This window comes from Gopherus evgoodei, chromosome 4, assembly GCF_007399415.2.
Source record: "Gopherus evgoodei ecotype Sinaloan lineage chromosome 4, rGopEvg1_v1.p, whole genome shotgun sequence".
In the NCBI taxonomy this organism is placed as follows: Eukaryota; Metazoa; Chordata; order Testudines; family Testudinidae; genus Gopherus; species Gopherus evgoodei.
This window is the reverse complement of record NC_044325.1, coordinates 113,962,693-113,977,714: the sequence shown is the minus strand read 5'-3', so window position 1 is coordinate 113,977,714 and position 15,022 is coordinate 113,962,693. Positions and strand designations below refer to the sequence as shown.

Here is a 15,022-nt window from a genome sequence, read left to right as displayed (position 1 = left end):
CCTTGAGGATTCTCTGCCCAGCTGGTGCAGAGAGATACAGCAGCAGCTTCTACAAATTCTCTCCCTAGGTCCCCACTGTTATCCTGGGTAACACCCAACACCAGGTGCTCCCAGAGGAAAGAAAATGTAGCCCTGGAGATCTCTGGTGGCCATAAGCATGAAGTAGAGCAGCTTTAAGGGCCACTCCCAGAGAGCTCTAGTTGGGCAGTCATCTTTACTACCTCTCCCTATATATATGGTGGGCAATGAATAACAATTTTAAATAAACTAAGCACATTAGTGCAATCTCAAAGCTAAAAAGTCCAGTATGAGGGAACTTTCAAGGTATTTCAGAATGTCCTTTGACACTCCTCCTGATTGCTAAAGATTTTTTTAACCAGTTAGCGCTTTCTTCCAAAAAGCTCATTTACTCCTGCTTGATCCTGCAGTTAATGCATCATGCTGAACATGCAAAAATGACAAATACATCCAGAGCATTGCACAGTAATATCATAAATATAACATGATGAATTCAACGTTGCATCAAGCAGGAGCAAGCATTCTGTGAACAAGATGGTGTTAATTCAACACAAATGTCTCAATGATACCAAGATGCTACAGAAACCTATGTTGAAAGAAAGAGAAAAGTTCTGAATATGACTGTCCTGATTGCCATTGACTTGTTCCTTGCGTAGTCACTGTGAAGTGCACGTATGGTTTTGATTGTCTAGAAATCATTTGTAAATTATTACAAAAGAGATAATACAGTGGAAAAGAAGGCCCTCTCTTCTTTACACTGTACACAGTAGAAAAGTGCCTCTTGAAAATTCTTTGACTATTGAGACTGGATACACAGGACACAACTTGGAATATTTTTAACTGCAAAAGCAGAAAGAAACAGACTATAAATCAGGTTAAGTATTGATACTGCATGCATTCACACAGATGATTAAAATTGTTCTTCCAAAACAATTTGCTGGAGGACAGCAACTAAGATAATAAAAATCCCTCATGTGGCCTAAAATGAAATTCTGTGAAAGATTAACACCCTAATCTTTCCAAATGAAATAGTAATAATTGGACATTAGACTGTAATTATTAACAAGAATATTGAATATGAGGACAAGAAACCACTTTTTTTCTTTCTACTACAGGAACAACAACTACACCACCAGTTACAACAGTATGTGTTCACAACGTATGCCAATGGTCAAAATGGTACGATGTCAGCTTTCCAACAACAGACAACAATGGAGATTTTGAAACATTTGATAACATAAGAGCTAATGGATATAGAGTTTGCGAAACTCCAAGCGATGTGGAATGCAGGGCAGAACCCAACAGTTCCATACCACTAAAAGACCTGAAACAAAAGATGACATGTAGCAAAGACTTCGGACTCATATGTAATAATGAGGATCAGAGTCCAGAAATCTGCTACAACTATCAGATCAGAATATTATGTTGTACTTATGTACCATGTGAATCTTCAACATCTATCCCATCAGTCACAACTAGTGGACACCCAACAGTAACAGTTACCTCACTTGAGTCAAAAACAGTTTCACGTCCAACTGCTTCAATAAGTACAGAAGGTCCAACTCCATTCCCACTTCCCACGACTTCATCTGTCACCCCCACGCTTGTGCCCCAGGTTTCCACTACGGAATCAGTCACCTCCACAGCGTCTTCTCCAACTCCAGGCAAAGGAACACGCTCAGCAGGTACAGTACCACTGGAAACAGGCACAATCACACCTGTGCCGGGCTCGAGTCCACAACCTTCACCAGGTTCCACCCTTCCTCCTTTGGGACAAACAACCACTGAAGGGACCACACTACTCTCTACACAGCCAACATCTCAGGGAAGCACCACCACGCTTGTACCCCCACTTTCCACTACCGTATCAGTCACCTCCACTGCGTCTCCTCCAACTCCAGGCACAGCAACAGGCTCACGTGGTACAGCATCACTGCAAACAGGCACAATCCCATCGGGAACAGGCACGCTTGCGCAACCTTCACCACCTTCCACTCTTCCTTCTCCACAACAACCAACCACTGAAGGCACCACACTACTCTCTACGCAGCCAACATCTCAGGGAAGCACCACCACATTTCTACCTCCAGTTTCTACTACCGTATCAGTCACCTCCACTGCGTCTCCTCCAACTCCAAGCACAGCAACAGGTTCACGTAGTACAGCAGCACTGCTAACAGGCAAAATCCCACCTCTGACAGGAACGCGTCCACAACCTTCACCAGCTTCCACTCTTCCTTCTTCAGAACAACCAACCACTGAAGGCACGACATTACTCTCTACGCAGCCAATATCAGAGATAAGCACAACCACGCTTTCACCCCCACTTTCCACTACCGTATCAGTCACCTCAACTGCGTCTCCTCCAACTCCAGGCACAGCCATAGGTTCACGTAGTACAGCAACACTGCTAACAGGCACAATACCACCTCTGACAGGCACGCATCTACAACCTTCACCATCTTCCACTCTTCCTTCTTCAGAACAACCAAACACTGAAGGCACCACACTACTCTCTACGCAGCCAACATCTCAGGGAAGCACCACCACGCTTCTACCCCCAGTTTCCACTACTGTATCCGTCACCTCCACTGCGTCTCCTCCAACTCCAAGCACAACAACAGGTTCACGTAGTACAGCAACAATGCCAACAGGCACAATCCAACCTCTAACAGGCACGCATGCGCAAACTTCACCAACTTCCACTCTTCCTTCTTCAGAACAACCAACCACTGAAGGCACCACACTACGCTCTACACAGCCAATATCAGAGATAAGCACCACCACGCTTTTACCCCCACTTTCTACAACCGTATCAGTCACCTCCACTGCGTCTCTTCCAACTCCAAGCACAGCAACTGGTAAACGTAGTACAGCAACACTGCCAACAGACACAATCCCAGCTCTGACAGGAACGCGTCCACAACCTTCACCAGCTTCCACTCTTCCTTCTTCACAACAACCAACCACTGAAGGCACCACACTACTCTCTACGCAGCCAATATCAGAGATAAGCACAACCACGCTTTCACCCCCACTTTCCACTACCGTATCAGTCACCTCAACTGCGTCTCCTCCAACTCCAGGCACAGCCACAGGTTCACGTAGTACAGCAACACTGCCAACAGGCACAATACCACCTCTGACAGGCACGCGTCTACAACCTTCACCATCTTCCACTCTTCCTTCTTCAGAACAACCAACCACTGAAGGCACTACACTATTCTCTACGCAGCCAACGTCTCAGGGAAGCACCACAACGCTTCTACTCCCAGTTTCCACTACCGTATCAGTCACCTCCACTGCATCTCCTCCAACTCCAAGCACAACAACAGGTTCACGTAGTACAGCAACACTGCTGACAGGCACAATCCCACTTCTAACAGGCACGCGTCCGCAACCTTCACCAACTTCCACTCTTCCTTCTTCAGAACAACCAACCACTGAAGGCACTACACTACACTCTACGCAGTCAATATCAGAGATAAGCACAACCACACTTTCACCTCCACTTTCCACTACCGTATCAGTCACCTCCACTGCGTCTCCTCCAACTCCAGGCACAGCAACAGGTTCACCTAGTACAGCAACACTGCCAACAGGTACAATCCCACCTCTGACAGGCACGCGTGCACAGCCTTCACCAACTTCCACTCTTCCTTCTTCAGAACAACCAACCACTGAAAGCACCACACTACTCTCTACACAGCCAATATCAGAGATAAGCACCACCACGCTTTTGCCCCCACTTTCCACTACCGTATCAGTCACCTCCACTGCGTCTCCTCCAACTCCAGGCACAGCAACAGGTTCACGTAGTACAGCAACACTCCCAACAGGAACAATCCCACCTTTGACAGGCATGCGTCCACAACCTTCACCAGCTTCCACTCTTCCCCCTTTGGGAAAAACAACCACTGAAGGCACCACACTGCTCCGTACACAGCCTACATCAAAAGGAAGCACAACCACGCTTTCACCCCCACTTTCCACTACTATATCAGTCACCTCCACTGCGTCTCCTCCAACTCCAAGCACAGCAACAAGTTCACGTAGTACAGCAACACTGCCAACAGGCACAATCCCACCTCTGACAGGCACGCGTCCACAACCTTCACCAACTTCCACTCTTCCTTCTTCAGAACAACCAACCACTGAAGGCACTACACTACTCTCTACGCAGCCAATATCAGAGATAAGCACAACCACGCTTTCACCTCCACTTTCCACTACCGTATCAGTCACCTCCACTGCGTCTCCTCCAACTCCAGGCACAGCAACAGGTTCACGTAGTACAGCAACACTCCCAACAGGTACAATCCCACCTCTGACAGGCACGCGTCCACAACCTTCACCAGCTTCCACTCTTCCCCCTTTGGGAAAAACAACCACTGAAGGCACCACACTGCTCCGTACACAGCCTACATCAAAAGGAAGCACAACCACGCTTTCACCCCCACTTTCCACTACTATATCAGTCACCTCCACTGCGTCTCCTCCAACTCCAGGCAAAGCAACAGGTTCACGTAGTAAAGCAACATTGCCAGCAGGCACAATACCACCTCTGACAGGCACGCGTCCACAACCTTCACCAACTTCCACTCTTCCTTCTTCAGTACAACTAACCACTGAAGGCACCACACTACTCTCTATGCAGCCAACATCTCAGGGAAGCACTACCACGCTTATACCCCCAGTTTCCACTACCGTATCAGTCACCTCCACTGCATCTCCTCCAACTCCAAGCAAAACAACAGGTTCCAGTAGTACAGCTACACTGCCAACAGGCACAATCCCACCTCTGACAGGCACGCGTGCACAACCTTCACCAGCTTCCACTCTTCCTTCTTCAGAACAACCAACCACTGAAGGCACCACACTACTCTCTACGCAGCCAATATCAGAGATAAGCACCACCACGCTTTTGCCCCCACTTTCCACTACCGTATCAGTCACCTCCACTGCGTCTCCTCCAACTCCAAGCACAGCAACAGGTTCACCTAGTACAGCAACACTGCCAACAGGCACAATCCAACCTCTGACAGGCACGCGTGCACAACCTTCACCAGCTTCCACTCTTCCTTTTTCTGAACAACCAACCACTGAAGGCACCACACTATTCTCTACGCAGCCAATATCAGAGAGAAGCACAACCACGCTTTCACCTCCACTTTCCACTACCGTATCAGTCACCTCCACTGCGTCTCCTCCAACTCTAGCCACAGCAACAGGTACACGTAGTACAGCAAAACTGCCAACAGGCACAATCCCACCTCTGACAGGGACGCGTCCACAACCTTCACCATCTTCCACTCTTCCTTCTTCAGAACAACCAACCACTGAAGGCACCACACTACTCTCTACGCAGCCAATATCAGAGATAAGCACCACCACGCTTTTACCCCCACTTTCCACTACCATATCAGTCACCTCCACTTCATCTCCTCCAACTCCAAGCACAGCAACAGGTTCACCTAGTACAGCAACACTGCCAACAGGCACATTCCCACCTCTGACAGGCACGCGTCCACAACCCTCACCAGCCTCCACTCTTCCTCCTTTGGGAGAAACAACCATTGAAGGCACCACACTGCTCCGTACGCAGCCTACATCAAAGGGAAACACAATCACGCTTTCACCTCCACTTTCCACTACTGTATCAGTCACCTCCACTGCGTCTCCCCCAACTCAAGGCACAGCAACAGGTTCACGTAGTACAGCAACACTCCCAACAGGCACAATCCCACCTCTGACAGGCACGCGTGCACAACCTTCACCAGCTTCCACTCTTCCTTCTTCAGAACAACCAACCACTGAAGGCACCACACTACTCCCTACGCAGCCAATATCAGAGATAAGCACCACCACGCTTTTACCCCCAGTTTCCACTACCGTATCATTCACCTCCACTGCATCTCCTCCAACTCCAAGCACAGCAACAGGTTCACCTAGTACAGCAACCCTGCCAACAGGCACAATCCCACCTCTGACAGGCACGCGTGCACAACCTTCACCAGCTTCCACGCTTCCTTCTTCAGAACAACCTACCACTGAAGGCACCACACTACTCTCGACGCAGCCAATATCAGAGATAAGCACAACCACGCTTTCACCTCCACTTTCCACTACCGTATCAGTCACCTCCACTGCGTCTCCTCCAACTCAAGGCACAGCAACAGGTTCAAGTAGTACAGCAACACTGCAAACAGGCACAATCTTACCTCTGACAGGCACGCGTCTACAACCTTCAGCATCTTCCACTCTTCCTTCTTCAGAACAACCAACCAGTGAAGGCACCACACTACTCTCTACGCAGCCAACATCTCAGAGAAGCACCACCACGCTTCTACCCCCAGTTTCCACTACTGTATCAGTCACCTCCACTGCGTCTCCTCCAACTGCAAGCACAACAACAGGTTCACGTAGTACAGCAACACTGCCAACAGGCACAATCCCACCTCTGACAGGCACGCATGCACAACCTTCACCAGCTTCCACTCTTTCTTCTTCAGAACAACCAACCACTGAAGGCACCACACTACTCCCTACGCAGCCAATATCAGAGATAAGCACCACCACGCTTTTACCCCCAGTTTCCACTACCGTATCATTCACCTCCACTGCATCTCGTCCAACTCCAAGCACAGCAACAGGTTCACCTAGTACAGCAACCCTGCCAACAGGCACAATCCCACCTCTTACAGGCACGCGTGCACAACCTTCACCAACTTCCACTCTTCCTTCTTCAGAACAACCAACCACTGAAGGCACCACACTATTCTCTACGGAGCCAATATCAGAGAGAAGCACAACCACGCTTTCACCTCCAGTTTCCACTACCGTATCAGTCACCTCCACTGCGTCTCCTCCAACTCCAGGCACAGCAACAGGTTCACGTAGTACTGCAACATTGCCAACAGGCACAATCCCACCTCTGACAGGGACGCGTCCACAACCTTCACCAACTTCCACTCTTCCTTCTTCAGAACAACCAACCACTGAAGGCACCACACTACTCTCTACGCAGCCAATATCAGAGATAAGCACCACCATGCTTTTACCCCCACTTTCCACTACCGTATCAGTCACCTCCACTTCATCTCCTCCAACTCCAAGCACAGCAACAGGTTCACCTAGTACAGCAACACTGCCAACAGGCACAATCCCACCTCTGACAGGCACGCGTCCACAACCCTCACCAGCTCCCACTCTTCCTCTTTTGGGAGAAACAACCACTGAAGGCACCACACCGCTCCGTACGCAGCCTACATCAAAGGGAAGCACAATCACGCTTTCACCCCCACTTTCCACTACTGTATCAGTCACCTCCACTGCGTCTCCTCCAACTCCAAGCACAGCAACAGGTTCACCTAGTACAGCAACACTCCCAACAGGCACAATCCCACCTCTGACAGGCACGCGTGCACAACCTTCACCAGCTTCCACGCTTCCTTCTTCAGAACAACCCACCACTGAAGGCACCACACTACTCTCGACGCAGCCAATATCAGAGATAAGCACAACCACGCTTTCACCTCCACTTTCCACTACCGTATCAGTCACCTCCACTGCGTCTCCTCCAACTCAAGGCACAGCAACAGGTTCAAGTAGTACAGCAACACTGCAAACAGGCACAATCGCACCTCTGACAGGCACGCCTCTACAACCTTCAGCATCTTCCACTCTTCCTTCTTCAGAACAACCAACCAGTGAAGGCACCACACTACTCTCTACGCAGCCAACATCTCAGGGAAGCACCACCACGCTTCTACCCCCAGTTTCCACTACCGTATCAGTCACCTCCACTGCGTCTCCTCCAACTGCAAGCACAACAACAGGTTCACGTAGTACAGCAACACTGCCAACAGGCACAATCCCACCTCTGACAGGCACGCATGCACAACCTTCACCAGCTTCCACTCTTCCTTCTTCACAACAACCAACCACTGAAGGCACCACACTACTCTCTACGCAGCCAATATCAGAGATAAGCACCACCACGCTTTTACCCCCAGTTTCCACTACCGTATCATTCACCTCCACTGCATCTCCTCCAACTCCAAGCACAGCAACAGGTTCACCTAGTACAGCAACACTGCCAACAGGCACAATCCCACCTCTTACAGGCACGCGTGCACAACCTACACCAACTTCCACTCTTCCTTCTTCACAACAACCAACCACTGAAGGCACCACACTACTCTCTACGCAGCCAATATCAGAGATAAGCACCACCACGCTTTTACCCCCACTTTCCACTACCGTATCAGTCACCTCCACTGCGTCTCCTCCAACTCCAGGCACAGCAACAGGTTCACGTAGTACTGCAACATTGCCAACAGGCACAATCCCACCTCTGACAGGGACGCGTCCACAACCTTCACCAACTTCCACTCTTCCTTCTTCAGAACAACCAACCACTGAAGGCACCACACTACTCTCTACGCAGCCAATATCAGAGATAAGCACCACCATGCTTTTACCCCCACTTTCCACTACCGTATCAGTCACCTCCACTTCATCTCCTCCAACTCCAAGCACAGCAACAGGTTCACCTAGTACAGCAACACTGCCAACAGGCACAATCCCACCTCTGACAGGCACGCGTCCACAACCCTCACCAGCTTCCACTCTTCCTCTTTTGGGAGAAACAACCACTGAAGGCACCACACTGCTCCGTACGCAGCCTACATCAAAGGGAAGCACAATCACGCTTTCACCCCCACTTTCCACTACTGTATCAGTCACCTCCACTGCGTCTCCTCCAACTCCAAGCACAGCAACAGGTTCACGTAGTACAGCAACACTCCCAACAGGCACAATCCCACCTCTGACAGGCACGCGTGCACAACCTTCAGCAGCTTCCACGCTTTCTTTTTCAGAACAACCCACCACTGAAGGCACCACAATACTCTCTACGCAGCCAATATCAGAGATAAGCACAACCACGCTTTCACCCCCACTTTCCACTACCATATCAGTCACCTCCACTGCGTCTCCTCCAACTCAAGGCACAGCAACAGGTTCACGTAGTACAGCAACACTCCCAACAGGCACAATCCCACCTCTGACAGGCACGCGTCTACAACCTTCAGCATCTTCCACTCTTCCTTCTTCAGAACAACCAACCAGTGAAGGCACCACACTACTCTCTACGCAGCCAACATCTCAGGGAAGTACCACCGTGCTTCTACCCCCAGTTTCCACTACTGTATCAGTAACCTCCACTGCGTCTCCTCCAACTCCAAGCACAACAACGGGTTCCCGTAGTACAGCAACACTGCCAACAGGCACAATCCCACCTCTAACAGGCACACGTGCACAACCCTCACCAACTTCCACTCTTCCTTCTTCAGAAGAACCAACCACTGAAGGCACCACACTACTCTCTACGCAGCCAACATCAGAGATAAGCACAACCACGCTTTCACCCCCACTTTCCACTACCATATCAGTCACCTCCACTGCGTCTCCTCCAACTCAAGGCACAGCAACAGGTTCACGTAGTACAGCAACACTCCCAACAGGCACAATCCCACCTCTGACAGGCACGCGTCTACAACCTTCAGCATCTTCCACTCTTCCTTCTTCAGAACAACCAACCACTGAAGGCACCACACTACTCTCTACGCAGCCAACATCAGAGATAAGCACAACCACGCTTTTGCCCCCACTTTCCACTACCGTATCAGTCACCTCCACTGCATCTCCTTCAACTCCAAGCACATCAACAGGTTCAAGTAGTACAGCAACATTGCCAACCGGCACAATCCCACCTCTGACAGGCACGCGTCCACAACCTTCACCATCTTCCACTCTTCCTTCTTCAGAACAACCAGCTACTGAAGGCACCACACCACTCTCTACTCAGCCAACATCTCAGGAAAGCACCACCATGTTTGTACCCCCACTTTCCACTACCGTATCAGTCATCTCCACTGCGTCTCCTCTAACTCCAAGCACAACAACAGGTTCCCGTAGTACAGCAACACTGCAAACAGGCACAATCCCACCTCTAACAGGCACGCGTCCACAACCTTCACCAGCTTCCACTCTTCCTTCTTCAGAAGCACCAACCACTGAGGGCACCACACTACTCTCTACGCAGCCAATATCAGAGATAAGTACCACCGCGCTTTCACCCCCACTTTCCACTACCGTATCAGTCACCTCCACTGTGTCTCCTCCAACTCCAGGCACAGCAACAGGTTCACGTAGTACTGCAACATTGCCAACAGGCACAATCCCACTTCTGACAGGCACGCGTTCACAACCTTCACCAGCTCCCACTCTTACTTCTTCAAACCAACCAACCACGGAAGGCACCACACTACTCTCTACGCAGCCAATATCAGAGATAAGCACCACCACGCTTGTACCCCCAGTTTCCACTACCGTATCAGTCACCTCCACTGTGTCTCCTCCAACTCCAAGCACAGCAACAGGTTCACGTAGTACAGCAACACTGCCAACAGGCACAATACCACCTCTGACAGGCACGCGTGCACAACCTTCACGAGCTTCCACTCTTCCTTCTTCAGAACAACCAACCACTAAAGGCACCACACTACTCTCTACGCAGCCAATATCAGAGGGAAGAACCACCAGGCTTTTACCCCCACTTTCCACTACCGTATCAGTCACCTCCACTGCATCTCCTCCAACTCCAGGCACAGCAACAGGTTCACGTAGTACAGGATCACTGCCAACAGGCACAATCCCACCTCTGACAGGCACGCGTCCACAACCTTCACTAGCTTCCACTCTTCCTTCTTCAGAACAACCAACCACTGAAGGCACCATGCTACTCTCTACGCAGCCAATATCTCAGGGAAGCACCTCCATGCTTCTACCCCCAATTTCCACTACCGTATCAGTCACCTCCACTGCGTCTCCTCCAACTCCAGGCACAGCAACAGGTTCACATAGTACAGCTACACTGCCAACAGGCACAATCCCACCTCTAACAGGCACGCGTGCACAACCTTCACCAGCTTCCACTCTTCCTTCTTCAGAACAACCAACCACTGAAGGCACCACACTACTCTCTACGCAGCCAATATCAGAGATAAGCACCACTACGCTTTTACCCCCGCTTTCCACTACCGTATCAGTCACCTCTACTGCGTCTCCTCCAACTCCAAGCACAGCAACAGGTTCACGTGGTACAGGTTCACTGCCAACAGGCACTATCCCACCTCTAACTGGTACGCGTCCACAACCTTCACCAGCTTCCACTCTTCCTCCTTCAGAACAACCAACCGCTGAAGGCACCACACTACTCTCTACGCAGCCAATATCAGAGATAAGCAGCACCACGCTTTTACCCCCAGTTTCCACTACCGTATCAGTCACCTCCACTGCATCTCCTCCGACTTCAGGCACAGCAACAGGTTCACGTAGTACAGCAACACTGCCAACAGGCACAATCCCACCTGTGACAGGCACGCATCCAGCACCTTCACCTGCTTCCACTCTTCCTCCTTTGAGAAAAACAACCACTGAAGGCACCACACTACTCCCTACGCAGCTAACATCACAAGGAAGCAGCACCATGCTTGTACCTCCTGTTTCCACTACAGTATCAGTAACCTCCACTGCTTCGCCTCCAACTCCAGGCACAGGAATAGGCTCAGCTGGTACAGCACCACTGCAAACACGCACCATCCCACCTGTGACAGGCACACGTGGAGAAATGACAACAGATTCAGCCTCCACAGGTAAAAGTTCTACCATCTCTGGAAGTACTGTGCTTTTATCCACAAGCGCAGTACAGTCAACATCACAGGGAAGCACCACCACACTTTTATCTTCAATTACCAGTACTGTTACGGTCTCCCCAACTCTGAGCATTACAACCCCAGTGACATCTACTATATCAAGACTTACTTCTTCTGTATCTACAACAGCAGAAGGCTCCAGTATAACCTACACAGCACATGAAAAAAGTACGTCTTTCACTTCAAGCAGAGTAACACCGTGTTTATGCCATGTGTCTGGTGATTTCTTTTCTCCCGGTGAGTTTATTTTTTCATGCTTTTAAAAACTAAGATACAATATTGGCAGTCACCTTTTTTAAATTATATTTTATATACAGTGTAACTTAAAAATGAGAATGTCTTCTTTATATACAAATATGATGAATTCATGTCAGTTAAAACATTTTAATATTGTTTGTTTTTTTTGCTGAACGTTTTGCTCAGCCATTTTATTTCATTTGTATTATTATTTTTGTTTCATAGGTGAAGTTATTTACAACAGAACAGATAGCACTGGTTGTAGTTTTTATGCACTTTGCAGTAAAAGATGTGAAATTGAACGACTCCAGGGGTCATGTCCTACAACAACTCCTGTATCATTAAGCCTGTCCTCTACAATACCAAGCTTATCAACCCCAACAGCTGTATCTTCTTCAGTGCCAGCAACTCCAGAAACTATTCCAATATCAGGTTGCCCTGATGCTGACCCACCAAGAAAGGTAATCCAATTATCTATTTTCTTTTTCTACATCACCACCATTCCCAAAATCGACCCAAATTCTGCCATCAGATAAACCCACATCAAACTTTCATTAATTTTACTGGGAGTTGCTCATGTATGTGTCTGGGCATGATTTGGCTGCTTGATAATAATCTGGCAAGATGTAATTTTTTGTGAACTTGTGCTGTCAACTTTTCCTGTTTGCAAATTGTCCACAGACCGACTTGCAGTTTTTACAAATTTGTTCAATATTCAGAATTTCTCAATATTTTATGCAAATAAATTTCATCCTAGAGATAGTTTACAAAGGGTTCCTTATACATGTTCCTTGTGTATTTGATATTCAAGCAGTGTGATTGATCACTGAAGTCATATAGCATAGTTGTCATTCTCTAACTGGATGACGCAACTTTTAGACTGTTTTGGTTTTTTTTAACTTTTATCCTGTTCACCCAAAGTGTGTTTGGCTTTTAGGTGAAGCAAAATTCTATTATGGAAGTCAACAAAATGTCCATGAATAATTTTTTTTATATATTCATTCTGCTCTAAACCCAGGCATGTAAGGGCAGTCACTCATAGTCATCTTATTCTTCAGATACGTGACTTACTTTCTTTGAATTGCATTCTTGCTAGTCACCCATAGACAATATTACTTGAAACAACCTGAATCCCAAAGATTGATTATTATATTATTGTAAAATAGACATCTAAATTCTGCCTCAATCCAAACCATGTGTACAAGAATTTCCTTGTCTCTTCTAGATAAATGAATCCTGGATGTTAAACAATTGCACTATGGCAACTTGTGAGGGAGACAACAGAATTGTTCTATTGCTTCCTCCAGCTGTAGAGATGATTACTTGTGCAAGTGGACACCCACCAATAAAAGTCTATGATGAGGATGGCTGCAACTACCACTATGAGTGTGACTGTAAGAGAACCAAGAAACAAGCAAAGCACTAATGATGCACAATATACTTTAATATTGCAGAAAAAGAGGTTTTCAGAATGTCTTGATTCATCTAGTGTTGTACTATAATGGGCTTTACCCGCCAAATTATAGTTTACAAATTTATAATGTTGTGATGAGTCAATACTTTAGGCACTCTATTTTTCTCAGAAGATAGAATCAGGCTAAAATATTTGAATTACAAGAGTATATAATTAAATTATAGATTTTTCTATCTAGCTTGGTATTTATTATACATCCATTGTAGTAGCATCTGGTGCTAAGTAAGAATTTAATAAACCAGATCATCGGCTAAAATAAAGCTAGATATATAGACAGAAAAACAGGTATGAATACTTAACGCCAACTAAATTCTGCTTCTAGAATCTTTATTTTTACAGATGTCATACAAAGGATAAAGATTATAGTTTAAATATGATATATCACCATCAATTTCAGTACCAGCAACCAATCTTTCTTCGACTGGCAGATTAAAGAAATTTGCTATTTTTAGCTTTTGATTATAAATACATACTTTTCTTTTCTTCCTGATAGGTGTTTGCAGCGGCTGGATCAGTTCTGACTACTTGACTTTTGATGGAACTCACTACACATTCCATAGCAACTGCACATATGTGCTGATGAAACAGATTGTGCCCAAATACAATTTCAGCATCCTTGTTGAAAATGACTTCTGTGATGTGCCTGATGGACTCTCCTGCCCTAGATCTATCATTGTGAATTACAACTCCATGGAAATAGTGCTGGTCAGTCAGATACACCAAGGGGAGAAAAATAACAAGGTAAACCTTAATGGATTTTCACAGTTTATAAGTTGCTTCAATAAAAACATTTTAATAATAAGAGAAGGCATTTTTAATAACACCGTATAAAAACTGCTAAAGATTATAAACACAACATTAGATATGTGGTAATTATATTTAATTTCATAAGAATTCAATAGTGTCTGTGTTTTTGCCACATACGTGTGTGTTTGTGTGTGAGAGAGAGAGAAAGGTTATTTTGTAATCTCTTTCTCTTATGCCTCTTTTTTTCATGAGGAACATAATGGGGATCTTCAGATCTACAGAGAGGAACTCTGCTCTTTCTTTACTCTTAACACTGCCATCATGTGTTCAAAGACTAGTGGTAGAATGTCTGTGCCTAACCGGGTAAAGAATGTCAGTGAAGCCAAACGGCAAAAATTAAGATGTCTGTATACTAATGCGAGGAGCCTAGATAACAAAATGAAGGAACTAGAGCTACTGATGCAGGAAGTGAAACCGGATATTATAGGAATAACAGAAACATGGTGGAATAGTAGTCATGACTGGAGTACAGGTATTGAAGTCTATGTCCTGTTTAGAAAAGACAGAAATAAAGGCAAAGGTCGTGGAGTAGCATTGTACATCAGTGATGTAGACTGTAAAAAAATAAGAAGGGATGGAATGGATAAGACAGAGTCTGTCTGGGCAAAAATCACATTGGGTAAGAAAGCTACTAGAACCTCCCCTGAAATAGTGCTTGGGGTGTGCTACAGACCGCCGGGATCTGATTTGGATGTGGATAGAGGCC

The 15,022-nt window shown here is 47.1% G+C and overlaps 1 protein-coding gene across 1 annotated transcript in view; it reads left to right on the top strand.

Moving 5' to 3' along the window:
- LOC115651181 (mucin-5B-like) overlaps positions 1–15,022 on the top strand; it is a 53,211-nt gene that overhangs the window by 28,874 nt on the left and 9,315 nt on the right. Inside the window, exons 30-33 of the mRNA XM_030562139.1 lie at positions 1,107–11,966; positions 12,261–12,496; positions 13,261–13,429; positions 14,003–14,250. Of these exons, the coding sequence (XP_030417999.1) occupies positions 1,107–11,966; positions 12,261–12,496; positions 13,261–13,429; positions 14,003–14,250 (11,513 nt within the window). The remainder of the gene's footprint in view (positions 1–1,106; positions 11,967–12,260; positions 12,497–13,260; positions 13,430–14,002; positions 14,251–15,022) is intronic.